We start from the raw sequence: 19,489 nt of genomic DNA on the forward strand, positions 1-19,489 counted from the left end.
AGCATACAAAAATGGAATAAGTTGTCCCTTAACGTAATAGCGACGGAGAACAAAACTCTTTTCAAAACAACTTTATAAGAGTTTTTGCAACCTCAGCATGAAAATTTTTCAATAGATAGACAATTAGGATCATTCGTGTCTTATTTTTTTATATAGTGGAACGAACAGCTTAATGAGTAACATCAATTAATAACCAGAAGTTTAATGTATAGTTTTGAATATTTCAATAAATATTCCTGATTATTCTGAAGGTATGTAAACTTTAACAGTTCTGTTATATTACATGTCTGAAAAAAATATACTCTGAGAATGTACTCCATGTAAGGATATTTTTACAGAAACACAAATTTTTGACGTCAGAACAGAAATAATTAAAATTTTAACATCAAATACATCAGATGCGTTTTTGGAAGATAGTCGCCTACCATTAATTCTCGCGTTAATGGTCTTACTTTTTGTGATTTTGAGGTATTACTCAACTGTAACTTACCATGTTGTCTAGTTATTGTCAAGTACTACAATGTTCATCTAGAATGCAATTGATATAAAAAATTGGATAGAGATCAAAAACTTGACAGTACGACATCAGCGCATTGTCAAAAACTGCCATTAAAATTCTGTACTTTCAAGTCAATGTTGAATGTTCGAGTCAAAGTTGTGAACCTTAGTTGAGAACACCGAACAAAAACGACGCAAGAAAGTTTCGGTTTGTTTGGTTTTCTACTTAAGAAATGGTCGGCATGTTCGATTTGTTCGGTATGTTCGGTTTCAAATGTAAGAAATTGTCGGTATGTTTGGTCTGGAAAGTATGAAAACTTCGGTATGTTCGGTTTTGCAAGATTCGTTAGGTATAGCCAGAGTTGGTATGTTTGATTAAAAGACGTTAAAAACATTTGCTGTTTTTGGTTTCATAATTGACAATTGGTCGGCATGTTTGGTTGACAACGCAGGAAACCTTCAGTTCGTTGTTAAGGAAAATTGATATACAAGAATCTCCCGGGTCGAGGTGTCACCGCTAACAATTGTTAAAAGATGTAAGGTTTGCGGTGAAAACACAGGAAAAACTCAAAAGTTAGTTTTTTGAATCAATTTGAGAGAATTTTCCGTCATTATTTTAGCTATATTATGTTAGAATTTGCTTTGTTTTGTTTTACTTGGGGAGAGTCTTAGAGCGCGGATTTTTACCGTCTGCTCCGATTCAATTCTCCTATAGTTGTTTATTTGTAACTCTGCCGTAGCCAGTCCCCAGCCCGGATGAGAAGGGAGGAAGGAAACGCCAACAGAAAATACAGGAAAACTCAAAAGTTGGTTTTTTGAATCATTCGAGATGATTTTCCGACGGTATTTAATATTAGCATAATTGTTCTAACGTTAACAAACGACGATAACGGTGGTTTCTTAAGTTTGAAAACCACGTTACCGACGCTTCCCTACGTTTGAAAACGACGATACCGATGCTTTCTTACGTTTGAAAGCCGACGATACCTTCTTACATTTCATAAACGACAATACCGAATCTCCATTGCGATGAAAAAATGACGATACCGAGTCTTTTTTATGTTTAATAACGAACAAAAACGACGATACCGACGAAAAAATCGTAAGGGCTTCCGTCGTTTTTGGCTAGAAAAAAACGACAACACCGACGGTTTCTTACGTTTTCTAACCGACGATTTCTCAACTAGGGAATTGTTCTTACTTTTGTAGCTCCTTATATTTGTTTTTTCGATGCAATCCACATATGACGTTTTTCACTGACAAGAAATCTTTCATCAACTATATAGGAACCAGAACTACATAGGAGAATACTATTTGAGGCCAGCTAACGTCCGTCTTTCCGCTTTAGGTTCATCATTGCCAGAAGCAACAAAACTGGATTAGTGAACCCTGGATTTATCTTGTCAGTCCAGAATGTGTTAGCCTGCGGGGATGCTGGAACTTGCAAACAAGGGGGAGAGGACATACCAGTGTACAGGTAGATAGCAAAATCATTTTGTTCAGTTTGTTCAATTTTAGGTAAGGATTGTTTTTTTGTCGATATTTCTGAGGACAAATTTGAAAAAAAAAGAATTTGCGAAAAATTTGAAGAACATGAGCAAACTTATGAAAGATAAGCAGTGCACTTTTGTATCAAGAATTCATACAAGTTTGATAGAATTTCAACAATTTTATGTATTCTTCTAATAATTTTTGGGATTAATTCTAAATTCCAAATTCTATTGAACGTAATAAAATTCCGTCAATGATCAAAAAAGATTCAAGTTTTATTGTTCATTTGGCCAACACAAACAGTTCTAGTTTTTGATTTGGCTCACTAAAATGGATTTTGTTAAATTTTAAAGATATTTGCTGTCTTTTATTGTTGAAAATGTACATTCACAATCATCACACTGTTAATATAATTAGAATTAAAATAAATTTGAGGAAACTGACTTGAAAACAATAGCTGTCTGTTATTGTTACTTTTGATGTTGTTGTCTTTATAGATACATGCACAACAAAGGTGTCCCACACGAGACCTGCAACAACTACCAAGCCTTAGACCAAACATGCACAGACTTCAACAAAGTAAGTTATGATTATGTCATCAATAAATGAAGCTGCCTACGTTAGCGGCAGCTTTACGTAGTTCTGAAATGGTGTCATAATTATTCGTACTTCGTTTCATCGAAAATTTGGTAAACTTTGAATGGTACATTTTGAATGGTTTGAGAGAACACAGAAAAAGTGGAAAAATGTAGGTTTGTAATTGCTTTCGACAGCAAAATATGGCGAGAGGAATAAACAGACAAAACAATTATTGCTTAAACTAATACTATTGATTATTATTATAGATGGGCAATACAGGGCAATAAAAATTGTTTTCCTACGTTTCAAATTTCCGCCAATTCCATTGAGGAAAAAATTCTGAAAGCTGAACTCGACAAAAAATTCTATCTAATTGGTCAACTGCAACAGTAAATTTCTAATTTGATAAGACTGCGTTTGGAATCTGCGGAAAAATTTCTGAGTTTGGGCATAAAATATCTTATAAGTTATCCCAGTTCCGCATCTTCAAAATTTTGAAGAAGTTTTGAAACATTTGTAGAAAAAGGTAAGTGATATATCGAAAAAGAGGTCTGAGAAAATAGCACAAAACTCTCTATCCACATAAGTAATGACATGGCAGAAAGTTTATTAAAAAACAATATTTCACCCCCTAGATTATATTGGCTGCAAATAACTTATAAAGAAAGGAGCCCCGCAATGTGCGATCGCACATGATGATCCAGCCCACTCATCAACATTCTTGGTTTAATTATGTGCAAAAGATTCAGAGGGGTAAACTTGACAGGTAAATAGAATATCTATTTTGATTAACTAATAATAATTTTATGTACAAATCATACGCATATGAATAGACAGTGTTTGAGAAAAATCAAATTCAAGCCCCGTTAGGGACCTACTAAGCTTAGTGAAACCAAGTTTAGAGCAATTTATTGTTATTGTTACTGTTACAGCAGAATTTCAATATAAAACAGAGTAATCAACGATACTTGATGAATTCTGAAAAATAGACACATATTTAGTAAGAAAATATTGGTTAAAAAAGAAATCACGCTTTTGCAATTCTTCAAGCAGAAGGAAAGTTATCAATTAAACACCAAGTTTTGCCAGAAAAGAGCTTCTGAATTCAAGTTATATCTCTCTAAACCACAAAAAAAATTAATAAAAATTACTGATTGACGACTTGAGAAAACGCACTTTTTACGGTCATAGTGGCCTTTGATTGTCAACACAGCAAAGGACGCTACGTTCGAGTCTCGAAGCAAAAAAAAGCAGAAAAAAGTCACTGAAAATTTGTTATTAATACATGAAACAACACTATAAAACATAACGGCAGTTTTAAATCTTTAAACAGTTCATAACATTACATATATCGATTCATAATTGAATTTAGCAACATGATCAGAAAAAAAGCATCAAATCAACAAATGAAGGCAAGATTCAAAAAAGTGACGATAAATTTGTGAGAACAAACGGCCTTTTTATCAAATAATTTTAGCTAAGAAAAAAAGTTATTGGATTGGAAATCTGATGAGACCTGTTAATATTGAGAATACAAAAACAAGTCAACAAACAACAAAAGGGCAGAAATTAAAAGTTCTAGCTGTCTTTTTTGAGACTAATAAAAAAATTAAAAAACGAGGAAATTGATTCAAAATTCAAAAACAATTAAATTTTGGAAGATAAATGAATTCAAAGACATGAAAAATATAATCGAACGAGCAAAAAATGAAAAATCCATTACAAGTTCCGTAGAAAACTTTGTGCTCAGTTCAGCAATAAATTTTTATTGATGACACCAATATATTACAAACATAAACAGGCAGAACTTGAGAAAACAATATAAAGACATTACGTCGAAGCCACAAAAATTACGATTTATCAATAGAAAACGGTATATAAATTCAGTTATGCTTCACAAGAGAAATCCAACCTGTCAAAAACAAAACTGTTTGATTTGAAAAAAAGAATAACAACTAGAGGTAAAACTCTCGCCTCTCCAAAACGGTCAACGGATTGTTTTAAATATAAATATTCAACAAAATTAAAAAGTAAGTGAAAACAAAACAAACAATTTAGCAAAAAAATAAAATCTTTTACGCTAAGAAATTGGCGTTAAAGCCAGAGAAAACATTCGCTCTTTATTTATCGATTAAACGATCCATTGCACCATTAAATGGACACCTATCAGCTCTAACACAGGCATTCAAAAAACTCAAGAAAAAACAGCGAAAACAGCAGTCAAATTGCAGCACGTAAAAGATTAACAATCTCTAAATTCAAAAAAAAAATTTTCAAATTAAAAAGCAGCTTAAACTATGTTTGCTCTTTGAATGTACTCAATATCTTGCTTCCTCTACTAATCTAGCGTTTCTGAAGTCATTGTTTTGTTATGAAATCTCATCGTTGTAGAAATGTCAAAAAATTCGCGAAGACGTTAAAAAAAGATGGCTCCCATATATACACCAGTTCCTTCGATTGCGCAAAACCATAATAACCCTTTTAACAGCTTATATGTTGGGTCACGCTCATAATAAAAGCAAAACATGTGTGCTAATGTTAACATAATTGAGCACAAGTATCTGATTAAATCAAAAGATGCGCTGAAAGTAAACACAATTACGGTAAAATGGCAGTTGCTCTCAGAAATTTTGACCCAAGGAATTTCTCAAAAAATGCAAATTTGAATTTTTCTTAATTTATTTTTCTACGGCCGATTGTTGTTTCTAATTGCTCATTCTAAATCAAACATATTGGTCGGCCAAATTCCAAGGAACAGAAAAGAAACCAGTCAATCATATAGTTCATCTCCCAGTAAGTTGTGTCGGAACTGTAATCAAGGCTTGATGAGATCTGATATTAAATTATTACAACTAATTTGAGATCAAATTAACTGGCTAAATACAACAAACATAGTAATACTGTTTTACTAACTAAGTTTCTTAAAACTTTTTTTCTCAATTGAAGAAAGCAATTTAGTATATTTTGTCTGACTTGGGGTGAAATATCTTGAATTCCAAATTGTAAATAATTTGTAACTTTTGATTTTGGTTTTTTAAGTGTAAGAAGTATATTGGAGGGTAACAGTGACGGTTAAGTACCTAACGAATCAGCACTTTTTCCGCATTATCAATGTTCGACTCAAATTTTTTAAAGCAATATTGTGCTGTAAAGCTTACTTTTTTAACTAACACTAATTTACAGTTTCATGAAGCCTATTTTAATTGGCTTTTTTGCGGAAAATTGGAAAAAAATAGAGAAATCAATGCAAACACAAAAAAATTTGCAGGAAATGTTTGATTCATAGTAGAAAATTGATCGAGAAGAATTAAATGAATGACTTGCCGTGTTTTTGGAATTCATGTCACTTTTTGGCCTAGGTTTAATAAAACAAATCAGAACATCCAAAAATATGCTGTCCAGACTCTAGCCCCAGTTGAAGGTTTGCCCAAAAACAACATGAAAAACGATCGTTTTTGATCGATTTTTTTCAAGGAAAAAAGTCAAAGCCCTTATATTTTTTTGACTGGCGCGCGTGTTTTCGATCGTTGTGTCTACATAGGAAGTAATAGTTTTTAAAGCCTTTTACTTTCAAAGATATCGCCATTTTTGAGCGTTTTTAAACCTAAGAAATCACCGCTTCTGACCGTTATTTTTAGGGGAGGACCGTTTTAGAGCGTTTTTTTATTCAGAAAAGACCTTTTTCTGAGTCTTTTTTAAATTTGGAAATAAACGTTTTTCAACCGCTTTTTTAAGGAGACAACTTTTTAACTGTCTTTTTTAAGGAGATAACCGTTTCTTAGCGTTATTTTCAAGAGATGACTGTTTTTGAGCGTTCCTTAAACCTAAAAATTGACTATTATTGACCGTTAAATTTAGGCAGCGGCTGTTTTTGACAGTTAACTTTAGGAGATTACCGTTTTGACCGTTGTTCCAAAAAAATGACGTTATTTGACTAATTCTTTTTCGTAGACCAGCTAGACCAAATTCGTTCTTTTTTTAAAACCTACTAGGATGGGGAGACTCCTCCACCAGCCCTCAGCAGTTCATTTGTAGCTTCCTTTGTTTTTAATATTTCAAAAGAATCATGGCATACAAAACAGTGAACCGTTATCATGAACCGGCCCAATCAAGTGGAAAGGTTATGCGCAACACACTGAAACACTGTTAATCCGATGTGATAAACCGAGTTAAACCACCTTAACCGGGGTTACATAATCCGCATTGGTGACTTTGAACGCCGGCCTTTACGTGCGTTAAACTCAAACATAAAAACTGTCAAAACACTGTTTCCTAAATAAACTAACAAGAAAGACACTCTCCTAAAAAGCGTTCAAAACGACGACATCCTCAAAAACGATCAAAAACGATTGTCCTAACGCTCAAACTATCAAACAGATTAAAAATGGTCATTTCCCACAATATTTTGACCCCTTTTTGATCGGTCCGGTGAACTGGAGAGCAGGCAGTCCTTTTAGGCACCATTATCCCTTGGGGATCTCGGATTGTATTGTTCTGCCTCATTTAATTGCGTTGTTATTATTTGCAGTGTGGAACATGTTGGACATTCGGGGAGTGCTACCCTGAGACTAACTACACCCTTTACAAAGTGGGAGACTACGGGGGTATCTCTGGTAGGGATCAGATGATGAGTGAGGTATATCACAAGGGACCCATCTCCTGCTGCATCAAGGCAACTGACCAACTTGAACAGTTCTCGGGTAACTAAAAACTTTTCAATTTTCTCACGAAGTCAAGGAATTTTCTTAGGAAGTTAGAAGTTAGAAACACGCTGAGAAGCGCTGAACTTTCATGAATTTTAGCTCAAAATCCGAATAATGTTTGAAGTTTTCCGCCGAAGTTTAGCGCAGGTTTATATATTAACTGAACTGAAAAGGGCGCTGTATGCTAAAACTCAGCATGATTAATATCCTTCTGCTCATTTCTTACATAATTTTAGTATGTCCAGCGCATTTGCTTAATTATGCGCTTAATATGAAATGTCACAGCGACATGGATTTCCATAAATGCCTCCCTGATACCACGTCTAAATCTTTTGCTCCCACCAGCAACAATTAAATCTAAAAATGGCCGAGTTTTTCCATACACAAATGAGTTTTAATCGACATGACTTCCATATCAAAATTTCAAGATCTGGATACATGCAAGGACGCTCGAAAGTCCAGAGAAGGCCTGGAAAGTATCTGATCAGAAGCCATAATGCTGATAGTTTCTGTTGTGCAGGCTTGTTTCAAATGAGGAAGATTGCTCAAGACCTAAATTTCTCAGAAAGAGGTTATTTCAGAAAAAATTGATTTACGGTCAAGTCTTTTGTTCAGTTGTATTTTGCCTAATTCAATTGTCGTAAATTAAGAAGTGCGCCCGGAAACATTTAAGATGTCAGTAATTAATTTTAGTTCCCAAGATGATTTTCTATTGAACTTCGGTTCGTGTTTTTCCTCTTTGATTATGTAGTAGCATTTATCGACCTCAAGTTGATCGCCTTTTAGAAATCACCAGTTTGCGTCTGCGAGCGTTTCGTTCATCTCTAACATTTCCCATCTTGAATGGGATCGAGCAAAGACCAAAATGAAAATTTTGTTTATTCAGGCGGCTACGTGTACACTGAGTATTCGCCCTACTGGCGCACTTTCTGCAACCACATCATCTCAGTTGTGGGTTGGGGAGTAGACGACACAGTAGGTGAGTTCTGGGTCGTGAGGAACAGCTGGGGAGCATACTGGGGTGAGAGTGGCTGGTTCCGACTGCCCACTAGCCAGGCATTCCCAGATGACCCAACCAAGAGTGGAAATGACTATAATCTGGCTGTTGAGAGGGCTTGTGGATATGCAGACCCAATTTTGGAGTAAAAGGGGAACCGAATCAACGCTGTTTTCACATGGAATGTATTTGCTTTAAATATAACTTGACAGCAAATATACATAATTAAATTGTACTCATGGAAAATATCGAATCAGTCGGAAGAAATTTTGTGTTAATGATACGAGTTCTTACCAATCGAGTTTAGTCGTATTATGGGTTTTAGTTTTTATATATTATAGTCATCATTATATTGATTATAGTAGAATAGATTGTTTACGCAAAAAATAGTTCCTATCGACTAGGCTCAAAGCAAGATCTTCACTTATTAAACGGGTTTGGGATGGTTGAAATATGAACCAAATTTTTATGTTCTGGGAGTGTCACTCCCATATTTTAGATGCCCGCTAGGGTTAAAATCTTTGCAGCGCTGCTTTGATTCTTATTACGGGTATTTTGTACATAGACGCGGTATATCGCATCATAATCTCGGAACGTCGAAGCAAAGTCCCGTTATTTTGAATCAGTGTCTGGGCGGAACACGAATCTATTAATTCGAGTATCACTTAATTTGCTCGATTTCTCTCTCTCTCTCTCTATCAAAAAAATTGAAAGCATTCGTTTTATTTTTTAAAAAAAATTAGCTATGAATGGAGTAAATTAAAGCGCCCGGGCCGAGGCCGAATGGTTATCTTGTAAGAACTTGCAAGTTTCTGGCAGAAACTTACAAGGCGATGCATCGCCTTGCAAGTTTTTCTTCCAAAAACTTGCAAGTTCTTACAAGTTAACCATTCGACTTACAAGTTACTTACAAGTTAACCATTCGACTTACAAGTTACTTACAAGTTAACCATCTCTTGCAGGAAACTTGCAAGTTCTTACAAGTTAACCATTCGGTCTAGACCCGGGCGTGAACATATTTCTCCCCAAACACATGGCTCATATTTCTACCATCTCAGCCCGCAAACATGCAGATAAAAATTGTTGTATATTTAGTTGTTTTTAGCAAATTGCACGTGTTTTACGCTAAAATGGGGACATATGAAATGACTTTCCATATGAAATTTTTGCGCTTAAGCATTTAACATGACTGCAAAAAGGTTGCTGGAAGAATCCGAAGTGAACAAGAAATGATGCATTGATTGTATATTTTGGGTAATTAATGTTCATGCGATTATGTACTTTACTTGTAATGCAACAGCTAAAACACTGTTATTATTAGCCGCACAGCGATAGCTGGGGCTATTATTGGCCTTCTCTTGGTTTTTATTACAATTCAAAGAATTTTTACAATTGAAAGAATTTGAAATGTGTTGGGGCGCTCGTTTTTTAAGATCTGTTCACACATTTTCATGATTTTTGAAGTCAAATTGGAGTAGTGATTATGGTCACGCCGAAACAGGAAGTGGAGCGAAAAAGCGAGTGGTTTTGTGGCGTGAAATTTTTCCGCTCTAATTTTAAAATAGAGTGAAAAAACGGTGTTTGAACAAAAATTCGCTTTCTCGCTAGTGGTTTTTTGTTCACAAGCGGCAATTTGACTTTGATTTTTACTGTTTTTTTTTGGATTGGATTTTTTTCTAAATAGTTTTCCCAATCCATTCATAGTCCGTTGTCGGTCAAGTTTTCTGTTTACTCAATGAAAATTCTTTCAATTGTACGTCAGGACTTGTCCTGCTATGTTTTTTACAATTCAAAGAATTTGAATTGTATTGGGGCGCTGTCTTTTTTTTAAAGATCTGTTCACACATTTTCATGATTTTTGAAGTCAAATTGGAGTAGTGATTTTGGTCACGCCGAAACAGGAAATGGAGCGAAAAAGCGAGTGGTTTTGCGGCGTGAATTTTTTTTCGCTATAATTTTAAAGTAGAGTGAGAAAACGGTGTTTGAACAAAAATTCGGTTTCTTGGTAGTGGTTTTTTGTTCACATGCGGCAATTTCACTCTGATTTTTACTGTTTTTTCGATTTTTTGGATCGGATTTTTTTCTAAATGGTTTTCCCAATCCATTCAAAGCTCATTCTAGGCCTAGTTTTTTGTGTGAATTAAATTTTCATTTCTCGTTAGTGGTTTTTTTGTTCACATGCGGCATTTTCACATTGATTTTCTGGTTTTTTTTCTTATTTTTTTATCAGAATTTTTTTAAAATGGTTTTCTCAATTCACTCTTAGCCCATTCTAGGTCTGGTTTTTCTGTTTAGTCAATGAAAATTCGTTGAATTGTACGTCAGGACTTGTCCTGCTATGTTTTTTTATTTCGTCGTCAAGATTTTTGTTACGATCAAATGACGTCACAATCACTTCAAATCTGCTTTTTGTTCATTCGTTCACGCATTTTCAACTGAAGTGCGTTCGTGACGTCATTTTTTGCTCTTAATGGAGCGAGTTTTTTTTGTGCATTTGCGTGATTAAATTTTGGGTCGCGTTTGACTTACCTCACTCACAAAAAATACTTCCTCACTTTGAAATTGACTTTTATGTACTTTAATCCAAAAAGATAAGGTCAAATGTTTGTGTTAGTGTGTGTCACTCTAAATGATGATTATCAGAGAGCAGCTAATAGAGGCAGCAAAAACTTATACAGATTTTTAATCAAAATATAACATATCAGCCTTCAACGAAAAGATGAATATTTTTAGTCTGTTTTTTTACTGTTTTTTTGAGAATGCAGACCTACAAAGCTATTGAGGCTATTCTCTGGCAATCTGCCAGCTATGTTTGCGTATTTTTGGCAATTTAGCTCTAGCAAACCGGAAGACACTGACAAAAAGGTTGGATGTTTGCTTAACATGCTCACCAAGGCTTTTTGATTAAATCGTTTTTCAACAATATTGTGATGAGCATTTATGATAGTCATAGGTAAGTCGAAAACAACAAACAAAACACTTTCTGAAGCAACAAATTGGTAATAGTTTTTGGGATGAATAAAATTTATTGAGAAAACAAAAAAAACAAATGGCAATTTTTAATTGTAGGAAAATAAATCACTCCATGTTTTAAAAATTAGTCTTGATGAGCTAAATTTTACTTTTTTAATTACTCAACATTTAGGTTGGGTGTAATAGACGTAACTGACATCGGAAAAAAACAAGTTTGCTTCTCTATTCAGATAAACTGTAGCAATCACAGGTACAGTATCTGGTGAGCATCAAAGGAACAGCTGTAAACGACATTTGACAGAAAAATCATCCGCAGAAAAAAAGTACAATAGTTGTGAGCAGTCATCTAAAAAATCATGCATTTTAAAATTTTTACTCCTGAGGTCACGCTTTCTTGTTCAAACAAACAAGAATTTTGGAACGAAATTAATGCAGAATCTAATATTTGGGCTGAAGTGTAGAAAACACTGCAATTTTCATAGTAGCAATAATATTTTGTTAGCGTGCCTTTGCACCGTCACTAGAGAACATAGTCGATAATCTTTTTTTTGTATTTTTATGTGATAGGTAAGTGTGAAAAATTGAAGTTGCTGGTCAAATTTTTAGATTAAGTCTCTGTGGACATGTTGTCGCATCACAATTTTAACGATAAACGACCCCCAAAAAAATTGAAAAGTTTTGTGCAATTAGTATTTTATTGTTTTATTTGGACTCCAGGTTTTGACGGAAATCTCACCAAAATAGGATCGTATCTAACGCTGTGCTTTTTGTATGGTGTTTTAATTCAGTATTCATTTTAACTAGAGTGCGCTCCAATCTTAATATTGTGGATTTATTTTGCGGAAACTTAATTGATTTGAATTCGAATTTGAGCTCATCCTTATAAAAAAGTGAAAAAAATAATACATATGACATTAAGGAACATTAAAGATGCATAATTATTGAGTTTAATTAAACTTACTTCTCAAGTTCGCCATTTTATTGTGAGAGAAAAATCTCTTTTGACTATTAGTTTCGTAAAGCTAAAATTGACGCGATTTCGGGAAGCAACAATAATTATTTTTTCAAACCTTAACATAAAAATTAAAGAAAAAATCATAACCTTTAATTTAATATCATTACAATAGTTAAAAAAAGCATGCGGTGTCAGTTATTTTGTAATATGAAGCAGTTCATCCACAATTCGAGTTTGATAAAGATTAAATATTTGCAAACCAATTTTATCTGAACATACACAAACAGAAATTTGCAAAAACAGAAGCGATTGGTTTACAGTCTAGAACTAGCAAAACATACCTTGCCGATATTTCTCATATCTAAATTTTATAATAGAAAATTTGCCTGAATTACAAAATCTTTATCAATTGATTAGAATCAGAATCCAGTTACACTAAAATTGTTTTTCAGCAGGATGTTAAAATCCAAAGAAATGATCAGTAAATTGTATTGCTCATGTTAAACTGGGTCTGTTTGGTAAGAGATTTTGAAGTTGGGTAATCTTCTACCCATTGTACATTATTCAGAAGCGTTTTAATTTGGAAGAAATAAAAACAAAAACATAAAGATTTATATCAGTTTTCCTGTGATAAATAAAAAATATGTATGAAATTTAAGTTATGGACATTTTTTCTACTAAGAAATTAGGTTTTTTGAATTGATATGAATCAGGCTGGTGAAATCTGTAATTAGATGAATCGAAATTTTTTGGGTTGATTGGAGATATTTTTTGTAGTCAATCAAGTATAAGTTGAGAAGACGGATGCAGAGTTGATAAAGGTAATGTTTGTTTTCTCCAAAGATTGTTTGTTTTTCATTCTTCTTGATACCAACTCCCAATTTATCAACAACTTTGCTAATCAAAGACAAATAAAACTCATATCTTTCTATTATTTGAGATGAAAACACATAATCCAATCCTAGTGAAATTGTTAATCAAAATAAAATCATTCGAATTTAGGTCTGCAGTAAGAAAATTGAAAAGGGAGACCATTTTTAAAAATAACTTTCCTCAAATGATTGCTTTTCCTTTTGCCATATTTTTGAAAGCCACTTAAGGAAACATTTCTGTTATTTTACGTTAAATATACATTTAAAATGACAAAGAATTATAATGAGGAATGGTTGCAAGGTGTAAAATCGAGCTGTGTGAAAGTTTACCAATCAAATATGATTTTCTACGGTCCTCAGAGTTTTCTCCCGATTTGGTTTAAGTAATGGTTATTCAAAACAAAAATATGCTGCTGACCTTTTCTTGTTTTTTTTTCACATTTCCTAAAGAACTTTCAACACGATATTTTTTTTCAAGACAAAAAAATTTCTGTCATTCTCAAGAGATTGTGTTATTTTGTTTTTCTAGCGATATTTTCTATGTACAGGCAACTCCGTCAATTTTCAATCCGAACAGTTTTTAAATGATTTGAGATTTAAAATAGGTCCTCTAAGCGTTAAATAAAACTAAGTAAATAGGTTATTTTAAAAATTAAATAATTTCATCTTAAATCAAGAATGATAAATGATATTCCTAGAACTTTTTCGTTGCAGCAAGTAATCTATGATTAAATTACTCAATTTTTTGCGCAATTTTTTTTGAGGGCCTAGAGAAACCAGCAAAAAAGAACAAATTTTATCTGCTTTGTTTGTTTTTATTCCCTAGAAATATTGTTTTCTTTAGTTTTCTTTTAAAAAAAGTCTACCACGTTTGTTCATTTGCCAGCAGCTTACAACTGGTGGCAAATGAAATCAGTGGAATTATTTGATGTGCCAGATATCGTCTGTAAATTCCCCTTAAGATTTAAAAGAAAAAGGAAGTAAGATGCTTTTTCTTTTAATGAATTTGTTCATTAATGAAAGAAATGATCAGTAAATTGTATTGCTCATGTTAAACTGGGTCTGTTTGGTAAGAGTTTTTGGAGTTGGGTAATCTTCAACCCATTGCACATTATTCTGAGGCGTTCTAATTTGAAAGAAACAAAAACAAAAACATAAACATTTATATCAGTTTTCCTGTGATAAATAAAAAATTTGTATGAAATTAAAGTTTTGGACATTTTTTCTACTAAGAAATTAGGTTTTTTGATTTGATATGAATCAGGCTGGTGAAATCTGTAATTAGATGAATAAAAATTTTTTGAGTTGAATGGAGATATTTTTGTAGTCAACCAAGTATAAGTTGAGAAGACGGATGCAGAGTTGATAAAGGTAATTTTTGTCTTCTCAAAAGATTATTTGCTTTTCATTCTTCTTGTTACCAATTCCCAATGTATCATCAATTTTGCTAATCAAAGACAAATAAAACTCATATGTTTCTATTATTTGAGATGAAAATACATAATCCAATCCTAGTGAATTTGTTAATCAAAATAAAATCATTCGAATTTAGGTCTGCAGTAAGAAAATTGAAAAGGGAGAGCTTTTTTTAAAAAAAAACTTTCCTCAAATGATTGCTTTTCCTTTTGTTATATTTTCGAATGACACTTAAGGAATTTTTTTTTATTTTACGTTATATTTACATTTAAAATGACAAAGAATTATAATGAAGAAGGGTTACAGGAAGTAAAATCGACCTGTGTAAAAGTTTACCAATCAAATATGTTTTTCTACAGTCCTCAGAGTTTTCTATTGATTTGGTTTAAGTAATGGTTATTCAAAACAAAAATATGCTGCTGACCTTTTCTCGTTTTTTTCACATTTCCTAAAGAACTTTCAACACGATTTTTTTTTTCAAAACAAAAATTTCTCTCATTCTCAAGAGATTGTGTTATTTTGTTTTTCTAGCGATATTTTCTATGTAAAGGCAACTCCGTCAATTTTCAATCTGAACAGTTTTTAAATGATTTGGGACTTAGAATAGGTCCCGTCATCGTTAATTAAAACTAAGTTACTAGGTTATTTTTAAAAATTTAATAAATTCTTCTTAAATCAAGAATGATAAATGATATTTTCAGATTTTTTTCGTTGCAGCAAGTAATCTATGATTAAATGGCCCAAATTTTCGCGCAAAATTTTTTTGAGGGCCTAGTGAAACCAGCAAAAAAAGAACAAATATTGTCTGCTTTGTTTGTTTTTATTCCCTATAAATATTGTTTTCTTTTATTTTCTTTTAAAAAATGTCTATCACGTTTGTTTATTTGCCACCAGCTTACAACTGATGCAAACGAAATCAGAGGAATTATTTGAAGTGCCAGATATCGTCTGTAAATTCCCTTTAAGATTAAAAAAGAAAAAGGAAGTAAGATGCTTTTTCTTTTAATGAATTTGTTCATTAATGAAAGAAATGATCAGTAAATTGTTAAATGATATTTTCAAATTTTTTTCGTTGCAGCAAGTAATCTATGATTAAATGGCCCAAATTTTCGCGAAAAAATTTTTTTGAGGGCCTAGTGAAACCAGCAAAAAAAGATCAAATATTGTCTGCTTTGTTTGTTTTTATTCCCTATAAATATTGTTTTCTTTTATTTTCTTTTAAAAAATGTCTATCACGTTTGTTCATTTGCCACCAGCTTACAACTGGTGGCAAACGAAATCAGAGGAATTATTTGAAGTGCCAGATATCGTCTGTAAATTCCCTTTAAGATTAAAAAAGAAAAAGGAAGTAAGATGATTTTTCTTTTAATGAATTTGTTCATTAATGAAAGAAATGATCAGTAAATTGTATTGCTCATGTTAAACTGGGTCTGTTTGGTAAGAGTTTTTGGAGTTGGGTAATCTTCAACCCATTGCACCTTTTTCTGAGGCGTTCTAATTTGGAAGAAATAAAAACAAAAACATAAAGATTTATATCAGTTTTCCTGTGATAAATAAAGGACATTTTTTCTACTAAGAAATTAGTTTTTTTTTGATTTGATATGATTCAGGCTGGTGAAATCTGTAATTAGATGAATGGAAATTTTTTGAGTTGAATGGAGATATTTTTTGTAGTCAACCAAGTATAAGTTGAGAAGACGGATGCGGAGTTGATAAAGGTAATTTTGGTCTTCTCAAAAGATTGTTTGCTTTTCATTCTTCTTGTTACCAACTCCCAATGTATCATCAATTTTGCTAATCAAAGACAAATAAAACTCATATGTTTCTATTATTTGAGATGAAAATATATAATCCAATCCTAGTGAATTTGTTAATCAAAATAAAATCATTCAAATTTAGGTCTGCAGTAAAAAAATTGAAAAGGGAGAGCTTTTTTTAAATAATAACTTTCCTCAAATGATTGCTTTTCCTTTTGTCATATTTTGGAATGACACTTAAGGAAAATTTCTTTATTTTACGTTAAGTTTACATTTAAAATGACACAGAATTATAATGAGGAAGGGTTACAAGAAGTAAAATCGACCTGGGTAAAAGTTTACCAATCAAATATGTTTTTCTACGGTCCTCAGAGTTTTCTCCTGATTTGAATTAAGTAATGGTTATTCAAAACAAAATTATGCTGCTGACCTTTTCTCTTTTTTTCACATTTCCTAAAGAACTTTCAACACGACTTTTTTTTCAAAACAAAAAAATTTCTGTCATTCTCAAGAGATTGTGTTATTTAGTTTTTCTAGCGATATTTTCTATGTAAACGCAACTCCGTCAATTTTAAATCCGAACAGTTTTTAAATGATTTGGGACTTAGAATAGGTCCTGTCAGCGTTAAATAAAACTAAGTTAATAGGTTATTTTAAAAATTTAATAATTTCATCTTAAATCAAGAATGATAAATGATGTTCCCAGAACTTTTTCGTTGCAGCAAGTAATCTATGATTAAATGACTCAATTTTTTGCGCAATTTTTTTTTGAGGGCCTAGAGAAACCAGCAAAAAGAACAAATTTTATCTGCTTTGTTTGTTTTTATTCCCTAGAAATATTGTTTTCTTTAGTTTTCTTTTAAAAAAGGTCTATCACGTTTGTTCATTTGCCACCACCTTACAACTGGTGGCAAACGAAATCAGAGGAATTATTTGAAGTGCCAGATATCATCTGTAAATTCCCCTTAAGATTTAAAAGAAAAATGAAGTTAGACGCTTTTTCTTTTAATGAATTTGTTCATTAATGAAAGAAATGATCAGTAAATTGTATTGCTCATGTTAAACTGGGTCTGTTTGGTAAGAGTTTTTGGAGTTGGGTAATCTTCAACCCATTGCACATTATTCTGAGGCGTTCTAATTTGGAAGAAATAAAAACAAAAACATAAAGATTTATACCAGTTTTCCTGTGATAAATAAAAAATTTGTATGAAATTTAAGTTTTGGACATTTTTTCTACTAAGAAATTAGGTTTTTTTGATTTGATATGAATCAGGCTGGTGAAATCTGTAATTAGATGAATAAAAATTTTTTGAGTTGAATGGAGATATTTTTTGTAGTCAACCAAGTATAAGTTGAGAAGACGGATGCAGAGTTGATAAAGTTAATTTTTGTCTGCTCAAAAGATTGTTTGCTTTTCATTCTTCTTGTTACCAATTCCCAATGTATCATCAATTTTGCTAATCAAAGACAAATAAAACTCATATGTTTCTATTATTTGAGATGAAAATACATAATCCAATCCTAGTGAATTTGTTAATCAAAATAAAATCATTCGAATTTAGGTCTGCAGTAAGAAAATTGAAAAGGGAGAGCTTTGTTCAAAAAAAACTTTCCTCAAATGATTGCTTTTCCTTTTGTCATAATTTCGAATGACACTTAAGGAAAATTTCTTTATTTTACGTTAAGTTTACATTTAAAATGACAAAGAATTATAATGAGGAAGGGTTACAAGAAGTAAAATCGACCTGTGTAGAAGTTTACCAATCAAATATGTTTTTCTACGGTCCTCAGAGTTTTCTCTTGATTTGTTTTAAGTAATGGTTATTCGAAACAAAAATATGCTGCTGACCTTTTCTCGTTTTTGTTCACATTTGCTAAAGAACTTTCAACACGATTTTCTTTTCAAAACAAAAAAATTTCTGTCATTCTCAAGAGATTGTGTTATTTTGTTTTTATAGCGATATTTTCTATGTAAAGGCAACTCCGTCAATTTTCAATCGGAAATTAATGATTTGGGACTTAGAGAAGGTCCCGTCAGCGTTAGGTTATTTTAAAAATTTAATAAATTCTTCTTAAATCAAGAATGATAAATGATATTTTCAGAATTTTTTCGTTGCAGCAAGTAATCTATGATTAAATGGCCCAAATTTTCGCGCAAATTTTTTTTGAGGGCCTAGAGAAACCAGCAAAAAAGAACAAATTTTATCTGCTTTGTTTGTTTTTATTCCCTAGAAATATTGTTTTCTTTAGTTTTCTTTTATAAAAGGTCTATCACGTTTGTTCACTAGCTTACAACTGGTGGAAAATGGAATCAGAGGAATTATTTGAAGTGCCAGATATCGTCTGTAAATTCCCCTTAAGATTTAAAAGAAAAAGGAAGTGAGATGTTTTTTCTTTTAATGAATTTGTTCCACTTTTAAATTTTTTTATTGCCATGTTTTCTGAACATTTTTCTGTTATGGTTAAATCAAATGCCTTTTCAATCTCGAAAAATGAAAACCAAAAACGGGTACAAAGTAGAACATAAGGAACTTGAGCAAAAGGAAGAAAACTTTCTGCCTTGTTCCTTTTGTCTAATTTTCTTGGTGTTGTTTTTTTCAAATAGATTTGTATAGTCAAATATACTTATAGTTAATAAATTTGTTGAAAATTCTTCTAGTAATTATTTTAAAATAATATAACAATTTGTTAACCTCATAAACTCCCCCCAACCCCTGCCCCTGTAAAAAAATTCGTTTTTTTTCTCCATTTCTTTTTTTCCCATTCCAATTATGAAACAGTTCCCCTTATTCAAAATTTTTTACAAAAATAATCAAAACTAGCCTCTAAGGGCTACAAATTTATGTTTCTATTTTTCTCTTCAATCTGTAAATAAAAATCAAAAATTTAACTATAAAATAACCGGCCTCGCATTTTTGTAATTATGTTGGAACAATAAATAGATCATTCATTACCCCTAGAGCACTACCGACTTTCTCAAAATTGCAGAGATGAAGCAGCCGACATCAAGCTGCCAAAACTGAAGTTGACTATTTACAAAATACAGCATTTCAGTACAACAAAAATTCACTAGGAGGATTTTTTTCAAGAACTCAAGACTGATCTATAACATTCACTTTTTGTGGAAGATATTCAATTGGACATGGCAAAAGAAAATTTTCATACGTAACTCACCGGTTATTTATTTTTGCATTCATTTTGATAGTTTTTGACGTAACTCTGACAGACTGTTATATTCTTTATGAAGG

At 32.2% G+C, this 19,489-nt stretch overlaps 1 protein-coding gene across 1 annotated transcript in view; it reads left to right on the forward strand.

Annotated features, from left to right (window-relative positions):
• Positions 1-8,655, forward strand: part of LOC142336971 (cathepsin Z-like) — a 31,728-nt gene extending 23,073 nt beyond the window's left edge. The window contains exons 2-5 of the mRNA XM_075386010.1: positions 1,847-1,975; positions 2,487-2,568; positions 7,097-7,268; positions 8,158-8,655. Coding sequence (XP_075242125.1) covers positions 1,847-1,975; positions 2,487-2,568; positions 7,097-7,268; positions 8,158-8,417 — 643 coding nt within the window. The 3' untranslated portion in view covers positions 8,418-8,655. The remainder of the gene's footprint in view (positions 1-1,846; positions 1,976-2,486; positions 2,569-7,096; positions 7,269-8,157) is intronic.
• Positions 8,656-19,489: the final 10,834 nt, after the last annotated feature.

The sequence above is a fragment of the Convolutriloba macropyga genome, chromosome 1, assembly GCF_964194025.1.
Source record: "Convolutriloba macropyga chromosome 1, txConMacr16.3, whole genome shotgun sequence".
Taxonomy (NCBI): Eukaryota; Metazoa; Xenacoelomorpha; order Acoela; family Convolutidae; genus Convolutriloba; species Convolutriloba macropyga.